Source organism: Sciurus vulgaris, assembly GCF_902686455.1.
Source record: "Sciurus vulgaris genome assembly, chromosome: 19".
Classification (NCBI taxonomy): Eukaryota; Metazoa; Chordata; class Mammalia; order Rodentia; family Sciuridae; genus Sciurus; species Sciurus vulgaris.
In genome coordinates, this window is record NC_136480.1 from 884,163 (window position 1) to 905,184 (window position 21,022).

Genomic DNA, 21,022 nt, shown 5'->3' on the forward strand with positions numbered 1-21,022 from the left:
GCATGTGTGCGTCCTTCCAACGGGGCAGAGGCGACGGAGCGCATCCCGCCCATGACCAGGCTGGGCTACGATGGGAGGGGCAGGGGGACGGGCCAGGGGCTGGCTGTACCAGCCCCGCACCCCTGGGCAAGCCTGGTGTCCCCCGACTCCTGTGGCTGCTTCTGCTGCAGAGAAACTGTCCTCCCATGCTCGGCCCTGGAAGGACGCGGGCCACACAGCCCAAGCGGGGCCCAGCGTCCGAGTTCCCTGCTCTAGGCTGCTGGTTGTCCGCCAGGGCCAACTTCCCCCAGGCAACACTCACAGTGCCGGGAACATTTTATTTTTTTTCTGGTACTGGAGATTGAACCCAGGGGTGCTTCACCACTGAGCCGCATCCCCAGCCCTTTTTGCATTTTATTTAGAGACAGGGTCTCGCTGAGTTGATCAGGGACTCACTAAGTAGCTGAGGCTGGCCTCCAACTTGCGATCCTCCTGCCTCAGCCTCCCCAGCCCCTGGAATTACAGGTGTGCGCCACCGCAACCGGCCCCAGGGACATTACCATCATCACAACTCTTGGAATTGTTGGGACAGAGAATTCTTGGGCAGAAAAGGCTAATGCCAAAGTAGACAAGCCCTGCTTGCGGCTCAGCACCCAAAGGGTTAAGCAGCTCCACTGTCCAGGCCGCCTTCCTGCCTGCCTGCAAGGACTGCATTAAGCCTGGCCAGGAGATGGGCCGCTGCTGCCCGCCCGCCCGCCCGCCCGCCGTATGGTTTGCATTAGCAGCGCTGTGCTTGGCCACGGTCCCTCTGGCGGCCCGCCTGCCTTCCCTCCCTGCCCCTCCACTCTCCGCCCCACTCAAAAGAAAATACCAGGATCCACATATAAACCCAGCACCCCTCCTGCCCCCTGCCCTGTCTCAGCTCTTAAACTCCTGACCTTCCGCCCAGTCACCCTGCTTGGGATCGTCCTCCTCAGCAGCAGCAGCGCAGTCGGAAGCCTGGGGACAGGACCTGCCCTCCCTGTTACCAGCTGCTTCTCCCGAGTGTCCCACAAGCACCCTCCCCTCCCTCCGAAAACGCTGGAGCCAGGGCCACCGAGACCCTTGGAGGTTTAGAGCCAGTAGGGCTCCTAAGTCAATCAGGAACGCGCCGGCCGGAGGGAGAGCACAGTGGAGGCAGCGCTGTGACCTGCTCGTGGTGAATGCTCACCTTTTCTGGACGGAGGTCCCAGATGTGAAGTGGGCTCCACCAAGAGCCCACAAGCCTGCTTCACCCCAGACTTCTCTGAGCTTCAGACTCTTGCTGTCAACTTGCTTTCTAGAATGTGCCAACTTTCGAGAACTTTCCAGAACCTTCTAGAACTTGGCAAGTCACCTCTGATGTACTGAAACCCTAGCCAGGCTCCCAGCGGTCTGCTGGCGCTCAGCTGCAGATCACTCCACGAGGGCTCCGTCACCAGGCTGAGAGATCTGGGGGTCGTCTGTGACATGCCTCCCCGCTGACCGGCCTAGCCCACCATGCCTGCCAGTTCCACCTCCTAAAGGTCGCGGCCTGCTGGACCGCCCCAGCCTGGTCACCACAGCATCCTCCCCACTAGTCCTCAAACAGGATGGCCGCCCTCAAACCCATCCTCCATACCGTCTCCCATTCCAATACACAAATACTTACAGGGGTGTCTCCTCGCACACCTCTCCACACACACGTTAAGACCATCTGCAGGGTTAGGACAGAACTAGCCACAGGTCTGTGTGGTCTGGGCCCACCTTCCTCTCCTGTGCTTCCAACCCCATCTCTTCTCTCTGAGCTCCAGCCAAGTTCCCTTCTGCCTGGTCTCCAAAAGTTACCTCCTACCACAGGGCCTTTGCATTTGCTAGAACGTTTATTTGGTACTGGGAATTGAACCCAGGGGTGCTTAACCACTGAGCCACATCCCCAGACCTTTTTCTATTTTATTTTGAGACAGGGAGGGCCTGAATGAGTTGCTGAGGCTGGCCTCCAACTTGCAATCCTCCTGCCTCAGCCTCCTGAGGTGCTGGGATGACAGGCGTGTGTGACCATGCCTGGCTAGAATGTTCTTTGACTCGTACCTCAACCTATCGCCTAGAAGTCCTCTGTCTCCTCCAACTGGACGTGCCTGCTCTGACCTTGGGCAAGGTCAGGTCCCCTGCTTTCAGACCTCTCCGCCTGTCCCTGGAAGGCCCTCCCTCAGGCAACCACAGGGAAGGGCACGTCAGGCAGGGTCAAGATTTGTCTTTATTTTCACATCTACTCTGACGTCCTCACACTGTCCTCAACAGCAAGCCAGGGAGGGGGCTGTATGGCCTGGGGGGCAGGGGACTGCAGCTACGTCCTTATTGACAGCCCAGGGACCCTCAAAAGCTGGGTCTGGACCTGAATTGCCCTTGCCTGGAATCAGTTCATTTAAATACTTTGGAAAAGGAAAAAAAAAGCTGAAAAGTTTGAATGGCTGGAATTTGTTTTGAAACAAGAACATGTTACACTGAAGCATTTCAGCAGAACTTCAAACAAAAGCAGGCGAGTGTCTTTATTTGAGTAAGGCTTCTCGCTTGCCCTTCCTGCCATGATTACAAGTCAAAGCCTGTGAACAATTAAATCAGTGTTTATGGTATTTTTATTATTGTTTTATTTCCTAAAAGAAGGAATTATAAATATTCAGTTTAAGTGGTGCGTTGGCTTTATCCACACCCAGGGAACTCTCAACTTTCCTTTAAGGAGAAAAACACAAACGAAGGTCACAGCAAAGACCCCAAATGAAGCCAAGGCAGGAGGGGCTGGCTCGGGCTGCTGGGGTGGTCAGGTCAGAGGGCAGGAGGGGGTGCAGTGGGGACAGGGCAGGGGAGGGACGCCCCTGCTCCCCTAAGGTGAGGAAGCAAGCAGTGCTGACGAGCATGTCCTGGACAATTCCTGGGGTACTTCCTGGATACTTAGATTACTTCCTGGACACTTCTTGGAGCACTTCCTGGATACTTTATGGATTACTTTCTGGATACTTCTTAGAGCACTTCCTGGATAGTTTTTAGAGCACTTTGTAGATACTTTTCAGATTACTTCCTGGATACTTCTTGGAGTACTTCCTGGACACTTCCTGAATACTTTTTAGAGCACTTCCTGGATACTTAGATTACTTCCTGGACACTTCTTGGAGCATTTCTTGGCTACTTTATGGATTACTTCCTGGATACTTCTTAGAGCACTTTGTAGATACTTTTTAGATTACTTCCTGGATACTTCTTGGAGCACTTCCTGGAGTCTTTTTAGATTACTTCCTGAATACTTCTTGGAGTACTTTCTGGACACTTCCTGAAAGAAGCACACGGAGCCACAGTCCAAAGCTAATCACTGGAGAAGTCCCGTTTTACTTTAAAAATGCACACACTTATATAGGGCTGGGAAGAGGCTGATTGGTTGGGGCATGAAACAGGGTGAGAGTTGATTGGGAGAGCATTGTTGCTGGGGGGCGGGGCGATGGTTGATTGGGTGAGCCTTGTTGCTGGGGGGCGGGGCGATGGTTGATTGGGTGAGCCTTGTTGCTAGGGGTCTGGGCGAGGTGTCAAGCACCAATTGGGTGCGAGTACACGCGGGCAGGAAGAAGCTATGAGGAGTAAAGTCAGGAAGAGAAGTGCCAGCACCATGTTGGCACCTAAAGGGGGGTGGGGTGATCTTATACTTCCCTGGAGCACTTCCTGGGTTCTTCTTAGAGCACTTCCTGGATACTTTTTAGATTACTTCCTGGATACTTCTTGGAGCACTTCCTGGGTTCACCAACACAGCTGTTGACCTCACCTTGGCCCGTCTCCTGTCTGCTCTCCGCCCTCCCCTCTCCCTGTACCCAGCATGCTCCGGGCTCTTTCCCCAGCTTTCTGAATGGCTCGGTCCCTTCGTCACGCAAGATTCCCAGGCTCACTCCCTTAGAAAGCCCTCCAGGCCTACAGAAACCCTCTGCTTCTCAATCATTTCACCACCAAAAAAAATAACACTCCTACTGTGAGAAGTCAATTTGGCAAGGACAAAATGGCGGCCTGCCTCTCTGGCCTCTCCCCGAGGAGGCGCTCGGGCGAGTGCTCAGTGAACGTGCTGGACACTTCAGGCAGTCACTCCTCTTGCTCTCCAGACCACCCTGCAGAGCAGAGGTGCTACCAGCATTTCCTCGTGGTGCAGACGCGGGAGCGCTGAAGGGTTAAGTGACCACGGCTGTGCAGCAGGTGGTACATGGGGCCCATGAGCCAGAACCCCAAGGTTCCCCAGACTGCCTGAGGGAAATCACCGCAGAGGACCTGCTTGTTGGGAATCCTGATGATCTGATGGACGAGCTGAGTGTCGTGGAAATTAATTCCCTGGCTTCAGCTGACTGCTGAGGGCCCGAGTGATGATTTTTCTTCTTCATTATGTGTCCTCCTTAGCTGGCCGTGACAGCAGCGTGCACTCTGACACCTCACACACAGGGAGTGTGACTCCCCATCCTTGTGGTGGGACAGGATGTGGAGTTTCCCTGGTCGTGTGTCCACATGTGAACAGGAAAGTTCTGTCCCCTTCATTCCACTGACCTTCCCGTGCCCATCCCCTCCCTCCCGTTCAGTCCCCTTTGTCTCACCCAGAACTTCTCCCCTCCCCCCACACTGTGTGTTAGCACCAACAAGAACATTCAGACTTTGGTTTTTGGGTCTGGCTTACTTCAGTTAGCATGATGTTCTCCAGTTCTATCCATTTACTGACAAATGCCATCATTTCATTCTTCTTTATGGCTGAGTAATATTCCAATGGGACCAAAGTGTTTGATGACCTCATGGGGATCTCGGGCAATTTTTTGTTTGTTTTGGTTCCAGGGACTGAATCCAGGGGTGCTTCACCACTGAGCCACATCCCCAGCCCTTTTTATATTTTATTTAGAGACAGGGTCTCGCTGAGTTGCTCAGGGCCTCACTAAGTGGCTGAGGCTAGCCTCCAACTTGCGATCCTCCAGCCTCAGCCTCCAAAGCCGCTGGGATGCACCACTGCACCCTGAGACCAGATGCTTTGGGTCTGCCGGGGCCCCACAGCACCCAGGCTTGCCCTGGCCACAGCCTAGCACCACCTGCCACCTGAGCATCTGCTGCCCCAAAGCCACTTCCCCTGGGTCCTCCAACCCTGGCTGGGCCACTTCCTGACGCAGGAATCCACCATGGGCACCGGAGTTCTGAGGGCCTGCCAGTTCTCAGGTCAAGGCCAGCTCATATTTTCCAGACCCTTGATGACGTACAGGTGGTGATCCAAGGAAACAAGGCCCCGGCTAACAGGAGGAAACGGCAGCCCGAGGGACACGGCACAAAGGTCATGGTGAGGCTCCATCTGACACCCTGCTCCAGGAGCTGCCCCTTCCAGGCGCCTGAGTCACCTTGAAGGCAGCCACGGCTGTGAAAGCAACAGCCCAGAGGCCACTGTGGAGGACTCTACGCCGGAAGACGGTCCTTACGAGGTCCTTGCCCGCAGTCGCACAGCCGGGCGGGCACACCTGGGGCCCAGAGCTGTGCTCCTGCAGGCATGGTGCCCATGCTCCAGGGAGGTTACCCGGAGCCGGTCATTACCTCATCCTAGGAAATGGCGAGTGACATTGGCAGGGTCCCCACAAGGACCTGCAGGGCGCTCCTGGGACTCTGGGAGGCTATCCTGGGCCAGAACCCACGCCAACCTGGTTCCCCTGACGTGTGACCCCCATGGGGAGAGCCAGAGGCCACCGCAGGCCCACCGCCACCTCCCTTGGCACCTTCAAGACTGCTCACGGCTGGCCGGCAGCAGAGGGTACAGGATAAGGGAGACCAAGGCTTCGTGTGGGGACAACCAGGGCAGCACGTGCTGCACCTCCTTGGCGCCAGGGAAGGTAATGCCATCATCCCACCCTAGAGCACAGAGAGGCTGAGCACCTGCGCTAGGTCACAGAGCCAGGATGGTGCGGAACCCACAGGAAACCATCCCAGGGTCGTGCGCTGATGACAGAGCCTGGACAGAGGCTGTTCCCGAGCTCCCCGCCTCCTCGGAGATCAGCCTCCTGTCCCCACCTGTCCCCTGTCCTCCTGAGAGAGACCGCAGGACGTCACAGTGTGGCCGCAGACGTGGCCAACAGAAAGGGAGACGGAGGCCCAGTGCCGGGCACGCGGAGCTGGGGCTGCCCCTCCTGGCCAGGACGTGACCCCCAGGGACCAAGTGAAAGGCCAGGTAAGGGCACAAGGCCGAGGCGCGGGGTCGGGTGGTGACGGGAGCCACAGCAGAGGGGCGGCCCCCACGCTCACCCTGACCGCGGGCAGGGGCAAGGCCGAGGCTCTGGCCTTTGCTGAGCTCGTCCTAATGGCGAGGGGGCACTTTGCCAGCGCGGCTCGGTCCACAAAGGGCAGAGAGCCTGACCCGAGGGGCTCAAGACGGCTCGGGGGTCGGCAGACCCCGGGCTCCGTCCCGCGTGTCCCTCCTGGGCTGGCAACTCGCCCGAGGCCAGGCAGCGCCTCCCGTCCCTGCAGCCAAAGGGCAGAACACGGACAGGCAGAGCGGAGAGGACCCGCGGGGAGCCGCGTGGACAGCGGGCCCGTCCCCAACAGCCCGGGTCTCCTCCGCCGCGTCCACTCCAGCGAGGAGCTGCGAGCCCGGCGTCTGGCGCGCACAGGCAGCATTGCCAGCGTCCCGCGGGCTCCCTGGCGGAGACCAGGTGGCCCTGAAAGCACGAAACCCACCGCCAACCCGTGCTCCCCGCTGCACCTTCCGAAGCCGGAAGCGTTAAAGGGAAAGTCAGGCCAGACGCTCCAGAACCAGGCGCCCAAGGGCAGACACGGCCTTCAAACAACCCTGACCCTTCCCACCAAGCCCTTCTGTCCGCCTGACTCTTCTGCTGCTCCACTCGTGTATGGAGGGACTGACCCCAGGGGTGCCTGACCCCTGAGCTGCACCCCAGCCCTTTTTAGATTTGATTTAGAGACAGGGCCTTGCTAGGCTGCTGAGGCTGGCCTCCACCTTTCCATCCTCCTGCCTCAGCCTCCCGAGCTGCTGGGATTGGCTTCATCAGGTATTTTCTGGGACCTGCCCTGGGCCAAGCCCTAGAATAGGTACTGAGGATATAAAGATGGACGGCCAGAGACGAAGGCACAGCCACAGAGCTGAGTGACACCCAGAGCACTCCCGGGTGCCGTGAGTACCTATCCAAGATGGGGTGAGACAGGAGCTCGGTACAGGAGATGCAAGGAGCCTGCAAGGGCAGGGGACGTGCTCCAGGTAGGGGACACAGGCATGCAAAGGCCCCAAGGTAAGAAAGGCCGGCGGGACTCTGGGAAGGAAGGGAAGCAGGCCCGGCCCTGGAGTTGGGGAAAGGGCGGGACTGAAGAGTCTCTGCTGCGGGCTTGTTTGGGCAAGAAAATGGATTCTTTCCAGATGTCATAGCCTCATGTCACCTTTGTGATTAGCTTCCCTGGGGAGAGGCAGAGGTGAAAGTCACGATCCCTGGTAGTATTTAAGGTATCCATATCTTTGTGGTGTTCTGTTTTGTTTTGTATTTTGGTAGTGAGGATCAGAGCCAGGGTGCTTCACCCCTGAGCCACCTCCCCAGCCCTTTTTACTTTTTATTTAGAGGCAGCATCTCGCTGAGTTGCTTAGGGCCTTACTAAGTGGCTGAGGCTGGCCTCCAACTTGCGATCCTCCTGCCTCAGCCTCCCGAGCCTCTGGGATGACAGGTGTGCTCTGCCACACCTGGCTCTGATGTTTTTCAATAAAAAATTAAATCTGAAGCCAGGTGTGGGGGCACATGCATGTCATTTCAGCAACTCAGGAGGCTAAGGCAGGAGGATCACAAGGTGGAGGCCAGCCTTAGCCACTTAGGCCCTGAGCAACTCAGCAAGACCCTGTCTCTAAATAAAATATAAAAAGGGCTGGGGATGAGGCTCAGTGGTAAAGCACCCCTGGGGTCAGTCCCTCATACCCCCCCCAAATTAAATCTAAATGTGGATCGCACTTAGAGGAATGAATACACTACCAGATTCTGCACTTTGCTCTAAATGTTTCATGAACTAAACTGGTATCTAAACATATGTCACTAATGTCTATCATCATTATTAGAAAGTGAACTGACTTCCCAACAAGGAGCTACAAAGTATTTTCTTTCCAATAAGTCACTCGGTAGCCCTGAAAAGAACCGTTACCTCACAAACAAGAAAGTATCCTACAACTTACTACTTCCAGTACCCACAACAAATATGCCACATGAAAATATGATTGAATGGTCATAATAAAGATGATGTATCAGCTACAGTTGCCATATGGGTCTTAGGGTCAAGAGCTCTGTGGTCATTAAGCACAGACCACACCCCTCTGCCCCGAATCCCAGACAGAGCCACGCACACATGAATGCATTCTAAATTTGTGCCACATTAGGGAAGCACAGAGAGGCTGAGTGACTTGCCTGTGGCCACACAGCAGCTGAGGTCCCCAGCCCCGCTCTTTCCCTGTGTGCTCTGGTTTTGACAGTTTCTCACGTCTGAACCCGAGAGCCAATCACAGCCAGGACCATCACCAGCCCAAAATCCCAAGATCGAATCTTAGCAGGGGGATCTCCCAGGTCGAGGAGGGAAAGACCCAGAAGGCTGTGCGGAGGGCTGGGGTCTGCATGGGGCTCTGGTTTTCCCTCCCTCACTCCCTGCTCCCCAACACGTCCTGCTCAACTAATCAGCCCCAGCTGGGAGTGGACGTGGGCAGCAGAAAGAGGGGCCGGGGACAGCAGCCTCCGCAGGCTGGGGAGGAAGGCGGCTGTTTATTTGGACTGGCTGTGCCCCGCCCCCGGGGGAGTTCAGGCGGTCACCAGTGTCTAAGGCTGTTAGTGAAAGCTGACGGGGATGCCGCGTGCTGGGGAAGAGGGCCAGGGCCGCGATGTCCTCGAGCCGACAGGCACTGGCCAGTCACGCCCGTGGAGGACGGCAGGGCTGAGAGGGGCCGGGCGTCCCGCGCAGGCACTTCTCGCACGCGGAGCCGGGGAGGCCTCGGTGGGCACAGCGGTGCCCAGCTGCTCGGGGGCCTCAGGCCCTGCCCAGAAAGCCAAAGAGCCACCAGCCTGGGGCCAGCAGGACCAGGGGCTCCGGGACGTGGGCTTGGGAAGGAGCCTGCGCTTTGGAGCTGGACAGAGGCCCCAGGTCCTGGCTCCGCTGCTCACCCGAGCCCGGGCGTGAGGGACGGGGAGGGGCCCAGCGGCCCTGGGGGTCCCAGCTCCAGCTGCGTCAGTAAAGCCCTCGCGTCCCCAGGGCCACCGTGCTGGAGAGCTGGGGATGCGGCTGCTCAGGCGAACGCCAGGCTCCGTGCAGCCAGGGGACCTGCCCAGGATCATGGAGGACTTGAGGCCCTTCCTGACCTGCGTCCTCCCCACCCAAGCTCTGGGCCCTGTCCCAGGAGGGTGGCCGCAGGTGCCTGCAGGCGGCGGCTCGCTCTCCGGTTCTGGAGGCAGAAGGTCCGACCACACTCGTTGGCAGGGCTGGTCCCTGGGAGGCTGAGGGAGCCGGGGACACGGGCCTCGCACACCACCACCTCTGCCCGCTCCACACGGACCTCCCGCTGCAGACCTGGTGTCGCCTCTTCTGTCTCTCACAAGGTCACTTGTCCCTGGACTCAGAGTCCACCCGTCTTAGTTGGCTTTTTGCTGCTGTGACTCAAAGACCCCATCAGAACAACCATAGAGGAGGAGGAGTGGATTTGGGGCTCACGGTGGCAGAGGGCTCAGTCCACAGGCGGCCGGCTCCATTCCTCGGGCCTGAGGGGAGGCTGAACCTCATGGAGGAAGAGTGTGGTGCAGGGAAGCAGCTCCCCTGGGGACCAGGAGGCAGAGAGAGACTCCACTCCCAGATGCACATGTGTCCCCAGAGCCAGGCCCCAGTGCCACCTCCTCACCACACCACCTGCCTCCAGGTGCCCCTGCGGGTCCCCCAGGAAGCCAGGCACGGACCGGGTTGAGGCTCTCAGGACCCGATCGTGTCCCCTCTGACCTTCCTGCAGGGTCTCAGGGGGCTCCTGGGGACACCCACACCCACACCAGAACAGCTGTACTTGGGTGTTTGAGGAGGTTTCTAAGCACAGTCTGGGAGACTCAGCCCTGTTTCTTCTGTGGCTTCTAATAAAATGTGAGGGAAAGGAATGAATCAAAGAAAGAAATGTTAGCAAGAAAGAACTGGCCCCTTGGGCTGCGGGGATGCTGACGGGGATGCTGAGGGGAAAGTGTGCTCTGGAGTGGCCGGGGCCACGGGTGGCGGGCCTCTGTGGAAGGGATGAGGCATCTCTGCGGAAATGGGGAACAGAGGTGGACTCCCCTGCAAAGGCCTGGTGGAGAACCCTCTGGCTCAAGGGCCTGCACTACCTTGACGTCTGTGACAGGTCCCCTAGATTTCTGAGACCTGGACCAGCCAGAACACTGGACAGAAAGGGACAGAAACCTGGCAAAAAGAAAAGAAAGGAAGCTGTCAGACTTCTGGGATTCTCTGGGCAGGAAATGGGCTGATAGAACTAAGCTATAAACACAAACTTTGCTCCAGAACAAAAGGAGGAGGGGAGGGGGAGGGGAGGGGGGGGAAGACGGAGTATAGAGCCCTGGACACAGAAGCCAGCCCAGAGGGAGGAGGACCAGGCCACAGAGGGTCAGTCTCAGGGCTGGAGACCTGACTGCATGTGCCCTGCTGGGTTCCAGACGTGCCTGGGACCAGTGGCCCCGTCCCTTCCGCTTCTCCCTTTCGGAATGAGTGTCTGTCCTCTGCCGTGGTTGGCAGTGAATGGCTCCTTTCCCTGGGCCACAGTGCAGAGGTGCGTTGTCACAGGGTGGGTCCTGCCCAGGGCGTCACCTGTGTCTGCTGAGACGGTGACATGGTGAGATGGGGACTTTTTTGAGCTGATGATACATAAATGAGATCTTGGACTTCAGGGTTCACGATTTAATGGGGTGAGACCTTGGGGGTGTTGGGGTGTGAGACCTTGGGGATATTCAGCATGTGGGATGGATGCGAAGTTTTGGGCACCAGAGGATGAGCCGTAGTGGGTCAGACTGTATCCCCACAAATGTCCACTCAGAGCCTCAGACCTTTTTGGAATAAAGGCGTTTGCAGGTGTGCTTAAGATGAGATCGTCCTGGATTGGGGCTGTTCTGGTGTGGGTGTCCCCAGAAGCCCCCGTGGAGACGGTGCAGGAAGGTTCAGAGGGGACACAATCGGGTCGTGAGAGCCTCAACCCGGTCAGTGCCTGGCTCCCTGGGGGATCCGCTGGGGGCACCTGGAGGCAGGTGGTGTGGTGAGGAGGTGGCACTGGGGCCTGGCTGTCCACACTGAGCCCCAAATCAACTTCCTCCTCTACGGCTGTGCTGGTGGGTCTTTAAGTCACAGCAGTGAATAAACTGAAACAACAAGTCTGACCAGTTCTGCTTTCCTCGCCTAGCGTATGAGAGAATCAGGGCGTAGGGACCCCGAGGGGACTGGACACCAGGCTGGAGAGAAAGGGCCGCACAGAACGAGGAGAATCCGGTCTGTATCCACCAAGCCACCGGCATGTCTCCACGGACCACCGATCACCTGCTGGGATGCTGAGAGGCAAGAGCTACCTTCAGAAGGACGAGCGGGGCAGAGACCGCAAGGCCTGCGTGCTGCCCACGGCGGCCACACTGACTCTCCTCCTCCACGCCTCGTCCCGCGCGTCCGAGCCACTGATCTTGCTATGCAAACCCCCTTCCTTCCTCCAGAGCCTCGGGCACCCCCATTCCCAAGTCGACCCCGCTCTCCTGACGCCTCTTTCCCACTCCCAGCAGAAGCCATGCTGGGCCAGGTGGCCCCTCGAGTTCCGTCTTCGGGAACGCGAGCTGTGGGGAGAAGTAGCGTGGCCTCGTTTTCTTTCCACCTAAGAATGAGCGCGGGTCACAGCGAGATCTTATTTTTGTTAACTATGCGTCGAGTTTATTTTCACAATTTTATGCCTTGTTATCTAAGATTTGCACTTTCAGCCCTGGCTTAAAATGGATTTGGGTGATGTGGCCTTTCTCCCGGGTCTGCAGAGGAGGATCTACGACCGTGGACACAGAGGGGCCGCCGCCCAGCGTCCGGAGGTCCGAACCCTCGGGAAGGGTCGGGCCTCGCCCTCTGGTTCTACTGCCACATCCACAGAGTCCTGGGGCCTGGCCAGAGCCACGTTGGGGGACCCTCACCCCTGAAGGAGAAGACGTCGGCCTCAACACCATCAAATGGGACTGGGGTGACGCCTGAGGTCCCTTCCCCTGGTGGAGCCCGTTCACTCCTGTCCCTCACAAAATGTCCCTTCCCTCTGTCCACTGCCCTAGGCCAGAGAGGCACGCCCGGCCCTTCCCCCTCCTCGCCCAGTGACACAGGCCATTCTGTGTCAACTTGGCTGGACCATGATGCCCAGATAAATTCTCAAGCAGTATTCTGGAAGTTTCCATGAGGATATTTTGCATTAAAATGACAGACACTAAAATTAGACGGCTTGGATCAAAGCAGGGTATCCCGACTCACTCCCACAAAGAAGGCGATTCTGCCAGCAGGGGCTTCAAGCGCCCGCCCCGCCAGCCTACCCAGCAGACTTTGGACTTAGCAGGCTCCATACTGAGGTGAGCCAATTCCCTCAAATACAGGCAGATCAGTCGGGGCTCCCCAAAGTCTCAAGAATTCCAGATAGAACAGCGGCACGTGCCTGTCATCGCAGAGGCTCCGGAGGCTGAGGCAGGAGGATGCAAGTCCAAGGCCAGCCTCACCACCTTGGCACGGCCCTGAGCAGCTCAGCGAGACCCTTTCTCAAAGTAAAAAATAAAAAGGGCTGGGGGTGTGGCTCAGGGTTGAGTGTCCACCTGGCTGGTTCGAGGCCCTGGGTTCGATCCCCAGCACTGACAAAAACAAACAAGCAAGCAGAGACCGCCTACGGGACCCCCTGTGAGGCGTCACCAGCTCTAACACACACGCTGGCACCTGAACAGGGAGCACAGTCATTCTAGAATCCCAGGCATGCAAACGGGAGAGCGTCAGGAGAGGCCAGAGCCGAGCAGGCAGCCCGGAGGAACCTGGGCCAGACCCAGCCTGTTCAGGGGCTGCAGAGGCAAGGGGGGGGGGGCCCGTCGCCTGCTGCGCCAAAGGGAAGCGCGAAGGAAGGACCAGGCTGACTGACCTTGAGGGCAGGGATCTCCACGCTGTCGCCGAGGCTGATGGAGCCCGAGAGGATGGTCCCCGTCATCACGGTGCCCTGGCCCTTGATGGAGAAACAGTGGTCCACGGACATGAGGAACGGGCCCGAGGGGTCCCTCGCCGGGATGGAGATCTGGGACTTCAGGAGCTGGGAAAGAGATGCTGCTGCCACGGGCTGTCGGGCGAGGGGCAAAGGGCAAAGGGCAAGGCTGGGGAGGGCACAGAGTGTGGCTGACGAGCGTCCACCAAGGCCGGGCCCTGCAAGCTGCCCAGAAGAGCCGAGCCTCAGACTGCAGGCCAGGCACCTGCTGCACCCTCGGGGGCTCCCAGTCAGCGAGGAGGAAGGGACGCCTGCGTGGCCCTGCCTCTGGCGGCCTGGAGGAGCTGAGATCCCCACTCTCTAACCCCAGGGACCACACACACCTCATCTCTCCCTGTCACCTCGGGTGGCTGCCACCAGAGAGCCTGGAATCCCCCAGCTAGCTCAGCCTCAGCTCCTCCCCGCACGGCACCCCTGGGAAGGCCACCCGTCCCACTGCCCGGTCACCAGATTTAATACACTGTTTTCTTTAGTTCTTGGTACCAGGGATTGAACCCAGGGGTGATTAACCCCTGAGTCACAGCCCCAGCCCTTTTTATATTTTATTTAGAGACAGGGTTGTGGTAAATTGCTTAGGGCCTCGTTTTGCCGAGGCTGGCCTCCAACTTGTGATCCTCCTGCCTCAGCCTCCCAAGTCACTAGGTGACAGGTGTGCACCACCACGCCTGGCAACACTGTTTGGATCATCTATTTACTACTCTGCCCCCATGGGGCTTTGAGGACTTCCAAGTGTGTCCGGAAGCTGGCACCACACCTAGGGAGAGTCACGGGAGAGAAGGGCAGAGAGGGAGGAGGGGGGAACTGAGTCCCTGGGCAGTTGCCTGTGTTAGGAGGTCCCGGGACAAGAGTGGCCACTTGTCCAGGAGACCGCAGAGACACAGGGCTGGCCTGCTGCTGGCCCCCGGTGCTGTGCTGCCCCTCCACTCCTGGCTCCCCACCCTGTGCCTTGGCTCCAACCGGCATACTTTGCTCAGGCCACCAATGCGCCCGAGAAGATGTCGGAGCTAATTACCAGCAAACAAGCGCCTATCAACGCCATGCTGTTCCTGTTAGCTGGCTGCCTTCTGATTTCATGAGGGAATAGGTTGTCACAGAAATATTCGGTAGTGAATGTTCCAAAGTTTGAGTTTTGTGATAACAATTCCTTTGGAGAAAGAAGGGGGAATTCAAAACAGGCTCGGCCTGAGACCTACGGAGAGGCTTCTTCCAGGAATGTACAAACCGCTCGGAGCCACGTTCTGGTGGGTTTTGCTTGGATCAAAACAACTGTCCCAGGCCCCAGACCAGTGGTCTCAGGCGCTGAAGGAGGAACAGAAGCCTCACGCAGAAAAACGCATGTCTGGCTAAGCCGGCAGGATCAGCAGGGTGGGCCGCAGAGAGAGCGGCAGTGCAGAGTCCAGGCAAGAGCGGACCAGAGCTGAGCCCCCACAACCCAGCGGGTCTGAACCGCGGCCCGCCCGCCCGCTTGCTGAGAGACCTGGGGCAAGTCACCTGACCTCTCTGAACCTCGGCCCTTCCCGGTAATATGGAAGCCTCCGGGGTGGGTGGGAATCTGAGCCGTCCACCTATATGAAGGCCGTCCCGCCCCCTGGCCACTCCACCCCGAGTGGCCATCGCCCAGCAGAGTCCTGCCATCTTGCTGGACACCAGCACCTTGTCACACCCTGCTCCTGTGGGCTGCCCTGAGCTCCCATGGCGTGCACGACTCCCTCCTCCTGTCCATCACCACAGAGGGAGGAGCCTGGAGGAACAGAGGCGAAGCTTCTAGAATGGACAACATGGCGTCAGACTTCCAGAGTGCTGGGCGCTACTCTGTCCTAGTGTGCGTGTGCGGGTGGTGACCACAGGAAGGACGCGGCAGGAAACACTTCAGGGAGAGGAGGGACAGGGCCTCGGGCGGGAGGCGGAGTCCCAAGTGCCTGGAGGCCTGAGGTCCTTAGTTCTGGTCTCTTTTTTTTTGTACCAGGAAGTGAACCCAGGGGCACTCAACCCTGAGCCGCGTCCCCAGCCCTACTTTGGATTTCATTTAGAGACAGGGTCTCGCTGAGTGGCTTAGGGCCTCCTCACTGTTGCTGAGGCTGGCTTTGACCTTGCGGTCCTCCTGCCTCAGCCTCCAGAGCCGCCCGGCCGGCTTGCCTTTGAAGGGGCCGAGGGGTCTCACAGTGGTGCGCGCGGGGCGGCTAATGGAACCAGCTCGAGGGCCTTCTTGCTGGGCTGACTCCCCCTCAGGGCAGCCGGGGCTCCAGAGGACGGTACCTGGATGAGCTCAGTGATGCCCTGTGGAGCTTCGGTTTCGGGGGCCTCCGGGCCCCCCGGCTTGGCCGCCACGGGTATGATCGGTGCACCCCGGAACCTGAAAGAGAAGAACAAGCAGCGCCACAGACACGGGGAGCAGCAACATGGACAGGAGACCTGGGCGCACCGGGCAGACTGGCAGGCAGACGAGTTCACACAGGAGGACGGTCCACCCCCTGCCAGGCGAGGGCACGGGGCCCAGAGCAAATGCCTGGCACTGGGTCACCAGAAAGAGGCTCTCCTAGGCTGTGAACCCCAGTGTCCGATCCTCGCTGGGGGGCAGCAGTAGCCGCTGGCCCTTGAAGAACCACCCCAGGTTCCCACGGGTCTGGGCCCTGAGCAGCTCAGCGAGGCCCTGTCTCCCAATGAAACAGAGAAAGGGCTGGGGATGTGGCCCAGGGGTCAGCACCCCTGGGTTCCATCCTGGGACCAAAAAATAAAAATACAAAAGTAAAGGTCTGAGAACACACAGGCAAGCCCCTCGTCCTCCCCCGCTTCCTCCTCAATCCAGTGCACACGAGCTGATGGCGGCATCGTCCTGCCCGACACCCGACAGACTCGAGTCTGCTGGATCCAGAAGAACCCGAGGCGGGGAGAAGAGTGCCCGCCGTCCCCATTCGCCACCGAGCGGAACGCCCCTTGCCCACGGTGCCCGGCGAGCTGCTCAGACCCGCTGAGGCCCCTGGGCAAGGACGTCAGGGTCCGTGGTCACTTCAGACATGAAGAAACGGGGACACGGAAGAGACTGACAGCCGCGGGTTCCTACAAGGAGGTGCAGGGGCCAGGCGGTGCGGCGGGGCTCCGGGGCCTGGTCTCCAGAGCTCAAGCCACAGCCCGACTCCTGTTGCGCTGGGTCCTCAGGAAGCCCCCGCACACCCTCACCGTGCTATGGACCAGGGACTCGTGAGAAACCGAGGCAGCGTGAAGACCCCCCTGCTTCGAACCCCGATTCTGGCGATCAAGGCAGAGATTTCAGACATATCGCTCAGAGTACCAGGCCTGAGTCTCCTGAGGGGACAGGAAAAGGGGAAAGGGGACACTGTAAGGGACAGAGTGGGTCCTCTCAGAGAGGAGAGGGACAAGGTGCTTCTCCTGCGCTCCAGTTTTATTACTGGGGGGCCCAGGGAAGTTTCTGGAAAGTCCCGCCCAGGTTCGCCTCTTGACTTTTGACTGACAGCAGGGTGACGTCACTTTCAAGTCCCCACTGCCATGGCCACTCCAGGTCCCCTGGCTCACGCTGACAGTTCTAATGGATTCTTAACCACAGGTTCTTAGAGATTCTATGGTCGGGAGGAGCCACCCTCAGCCCCCGGAGTGTCAGGACCTGGTCCCCAGAGTCTCCCCTCCAGGGTGACTTGGCTCCTCTTATGCACATGATTTGGGGCTGCATGTCTCCTGCAGGGAACAGTAGTTTGCCAAGGGACGTGACGTGTCCTGTCCCCAAGGCCAGGCAGGGCTGCAGGTAATGGCTTCTTGGCAAAGAAATTATGTGGGGGTCAGTGCGGTGGGCCGCGTGTGGAATCCTCCTCTTCACCTGGGCTCCCGCTGTCCTCGCCTGTCTGTGCCTGACAACCAGGGCAGCACGGATCTCTGGGAACAAGACTGGAACACGGGGCCCCTGCTGCTCAGCCAGCCTGGACCTGAGCCCGAGGAGGGACGACGAAGCCCCAGAGTCCTCCGCTCCCGTTCCCTCCCGTCAGTGTGACCTGCACACAGCACCCCAGATGCTGCCCACGCGTTCTGCCGCCATGTTCTTCTTTACGAGAACTCGCACTGTCTCCTCAGATACGATGACTGGAACAGTTCGGTTCCACGTCCCCATCTAGATGGAGACGCCTGCCAGACATCACCAAGGCAAGGTGGCACCAATGACTTCCCAGACTTCCACTTCAAAGACGACCGGGCACCGGTGGACGGCACCCATCCAGGTGTCACCAAGGTCCCGAGGCAGTGGGCAGGCGGCTGCTATCTGCACTCTGTCCCCACCAGCCAACCTTCACACTAAAGGCCACTAGTAGTGCCACTGATTTGGTGACACCAGTCCTAAGTGTTACTGTAAGAACGTCGTTTAATTTAGCATCGTGAAACGACAGTGTAGAAATGACTATTTCTAAGGAAAAAAGAGTTGAACACCCCGGAAAGAAGTGACAAAGGACATTCACATAAGAGACAGCATGTGCTTGTCATCCCAGTGGCTCGGGAGGCTGAGGCAGGAGGATTGGAAGGTGGAGGCTGGCCTCAGCAACCTACTGAAATACAAAAGCTACTTTTGTATTTTTGTCTCTAAATACAAAATAAAAAGGGCTGGAAATGTGGCTCAGTGGGTAAGCACCTCTGGGCTCCATCTCCACTGCCAAAAGAATTAAATTAAATTAAAAAAATATTTTAAATCTGGTATTAAATCAGGTACAGATAAGAAAACCAGGACAGATTTGAGGGAAGGGAAAACGTAGACCAATTCTACCCTCGGGCTGCTTTGCAAATCTTGCTTGGCTTTTGAGAGACGGCAAGTGTAGACAGTGCACAAGGGAACGGTTTAATTGTGCAAGCAATCCTGAGCTCCAGCCAGCGGGAAGAAAAGACGGGCAGAAGGCTGACAGAGGACGTAACGTGGTAGAGTCCCCGAGCAGAGCGAAGGAGGATGCCACTCTATGACCTAGAATGACAGTCATTTGCTGAGTTTTTCTCTAGGAAACTGAAGGAGGCCACCTCTCCAGGATGGGTGGACCCGCATAACCCAGAAGATACGACGAGACGCGACACACAGACAGGCGTACACCCCGGACGGAGAAAGAGCCACACCGAATACCAGCAGGGGTGAAGGTGATGCGGCTGGGACCTGCAACCTGGCCGAAAACAGGGTGGACCCACAAACGCTAGGGCTTCTAAAAATGTAAACTCTGATCGTGAAGAAAATATAAAAGATGGGTCTCTTTTCTGAAGTCAAGGGATTAAAAGATGATGAATGGAGGGTGGAAATCAAAACACAGAAGACGCAGAAACCATCATGCCTGCTTCCCTCTGGAGCTTAAGAAGAGACAGGCCCAATCCCAGCAGCTCGGGAGGCTGAGGCAGGAGGATTGCCGTTGGAGGCCAGCCTCTGCAACTTAGGGAGGCCCTGAGCAACTCTGCGAGACCCTGTCTCTAAATAAAATATAAAAAGGGCTGGGGCTGTGGCTCAGGGGTTAAGCACCCCTGGGTTCAATCCCTGGTAACAAAGAAAAGAGGAGCCAGGCCCAAATTCAGACAAAAGGCCCCACAACCGGGACCAGCTACCACCGAGGCTGTAGTCGCGAGGAAGGGGCGCTCAGCACTGGAACACGCCAGCTCTTCTGTCACAAGCTGTGTGTTGACTTTATTAAATGAAAATGCACGTACATGTTTTAAGTTAAAATATTTTGTTTAAGGTATGAATGTGTCGCTTTTTGACAATGCTCTGCTCTGAGGGGCTTTTCTGATTAACCAGCAGCAGCCCCATCTCAGGGGACAAGAAATCTTCTACAACTGGAGCTACAAAAATAAACACGAGCAAAACCAACAGAGCGAGTCCACTCTGGCTAGATACGGTTACCTGCGGATGGGCTGAGCCTGGTTAGAGTCAGAGAAACTCTGGAGACGTGGCCGCCCCGCTTTGAGACATTTTGCTGAACTTCAGAAAGAGATCCAGAGATAACCGGAGGACGGCTGGCCTTCTCCAGTAGCCCGGGGCGTGGATGTCACGTCCAGGAAGCCCGACTCCCCGCCGCGGCCCCGGCCCTCCACCTGCGTCCCACGCACATCATCTTCCCAGACCTTCCCTCGGGCCATTCCGTCCACGCTGGCCACGCGTCCAGTGGTAAGCAGGGCGCAGGAGCCAGCCCAGGAAGACAACTGAAGGGGAGTCCAGCCAAGAATCTGCTGCTCCCCCGTCAGGCAGAACCTTCTAGAAGTCCCTCTGACGAAGCCCCCAAACAACTCTGCCCTGCCCGGCTCCTCAGGACTCAGGCCCACGGCCTTTCTGCAGCCCCCGTTCTCCAAGGACAATCAGACGCCGGCCCTGTGACTGTCCCCCAGAGCAGACGCCCAGCGCCTCCGTCCACGCCAGCTGACAGGGACACGTCTCCCGGCGCCAGGGCTTGTGCCTGGCTTCCCCAGGGCACACCCGTCCCCCTTTCAAGTCAAGGGCCATGGAGGAAGCTGCCTCTGTGCCCGGCTCCACGGAAGGCCACCGTGAACACACCGAGGCCCCCGGAGCACTGGGCGTGAGGGAGGGGCCCCTGGCAAAGGGACGACACTGCGTGGCAGGAAGAGGAAGGGGACGCCTCCTCCAGGGACCTCCGACCCACGGGACTGTGTGTATACCCCCTGGTCTCACCTGGCCTCCCTCCTCCAGAGGCCAGCCTCCGCCCCAGCCTCTCCCTAAGGTGGCCAGAGAGCCCCGCCCTTTCCCTGGCCTCCCATCCACCACCCACCCCCAAAGCGCGTCCTCGGCACAGCCCCACCCCCGGCAGCCCAGCCCAACCCAGCCATCAGCCACCAAGCCGACTCCACCCTCTCGTCCTGGTTTCTGACTGGGATGGAGTCCCTGGGCCTGAGTCAGTGGCCTCTGGCTGCACGTTCCTCCGTGTCCCTCATCTGTCCCTGCGTCTGGTTGCTGCTTCTTCAGGGATGTGGCTCCAACCCCTCACCCTGACTGCCACTCTGAGTCCACCCTGGATGAGGCCCTTGTCACCCAGGCTACCCAAATGCGTTTCAAAGTCTGGGCACAGCCCTGTTCCAGGCCCTGACTTCCCCTCTGTCTCATCCACTGGACTTCTATTCTCCCCCACTTATTGTGAGTTAGCATCAGAGAGAACATTCAGCCTTCGGTGTTTGGAGATTGACTCATTTTGTTTAGCGTGAGCCTCCAGCTCCGTCCATTCACCAGCAAATGCCATCATTCCATTCTTCTTTAAGGCTGAGTAATATTCCACTGTGTATTTGTACCACAGTTTCTTGATCCACTCATCTACTGAAGGCAGCCAGGCACTACTGTCACGTGCTGATTTTAAGCCTTTGGGTATAAACCCAGGAGTGGGACAGCTCAGTCAAATGGTGGTTCCATTCCAAGTTTCCTGAGGCATCTCCATCCTGCTCTCCAGAGTGGCTGCACCAATTTGCAGTCCCACCCGCCACGGATGAGCGCGCCTTTTCCACACCCTTGCCAGTGTTCGTTGTCACTTGCCTTCTCGATGACTGTCATTCTGCCTGGAGTGAGAGGGACTCCCGGTGCAGCTTCTCTGATTGGCAGCGAGGCTGAACGTTTCCTCGCACATGCTGGCGTTCGTATTTCTTCCTCTGTGACGCGCCCGCTCAGTTCCGTGGCCCATTTGTGGACCGGGCCCTTTGTTGCTTGGGCTTCAGTCCCGAGTTTCTGACCATTTCCGTCCCGTCTGTTCCCTACTCTGAACTTCACCTCAGCTTAGCTCGTACCTGCCCTTCTAGAACAAT

General features: G+C 58.0%; 1 protein-coding gene across 4 annotated transcripts in view; it reads right to left on the reverse strand.

The window, feature by feature from the left end:
* EEFSEC (eukaryotic elongation factor, selenocysteine-tRNA specific) overlaps positions 1 to 21,022 on the reverse strand; it is a 182,858-nt gene that overhangs the window by 85,957 nt on the left and 75,879 nt on the right. For all 4 annotated transcript variants that reach the window (XM_079122120.1, XM_079122118.1, XM_079122119.1 and 1 more), the window contains exons 3-4: positions 15,515 to 15,611; positions 13,142 to 13,306 (exon numbers count right to left, since the gene is read on the reverse strand). In XM_079122120.1, coding sequence (XP_078978246.1) covers positions 13,142 to 13,306; positions 15,515 to 15,611 — 262 coding nt within the window. The remainder of the gene's footprint in view (positions 1 to 13,141; positions 13,307 to 15,514; positions 15,612 to 21,022) is intronic.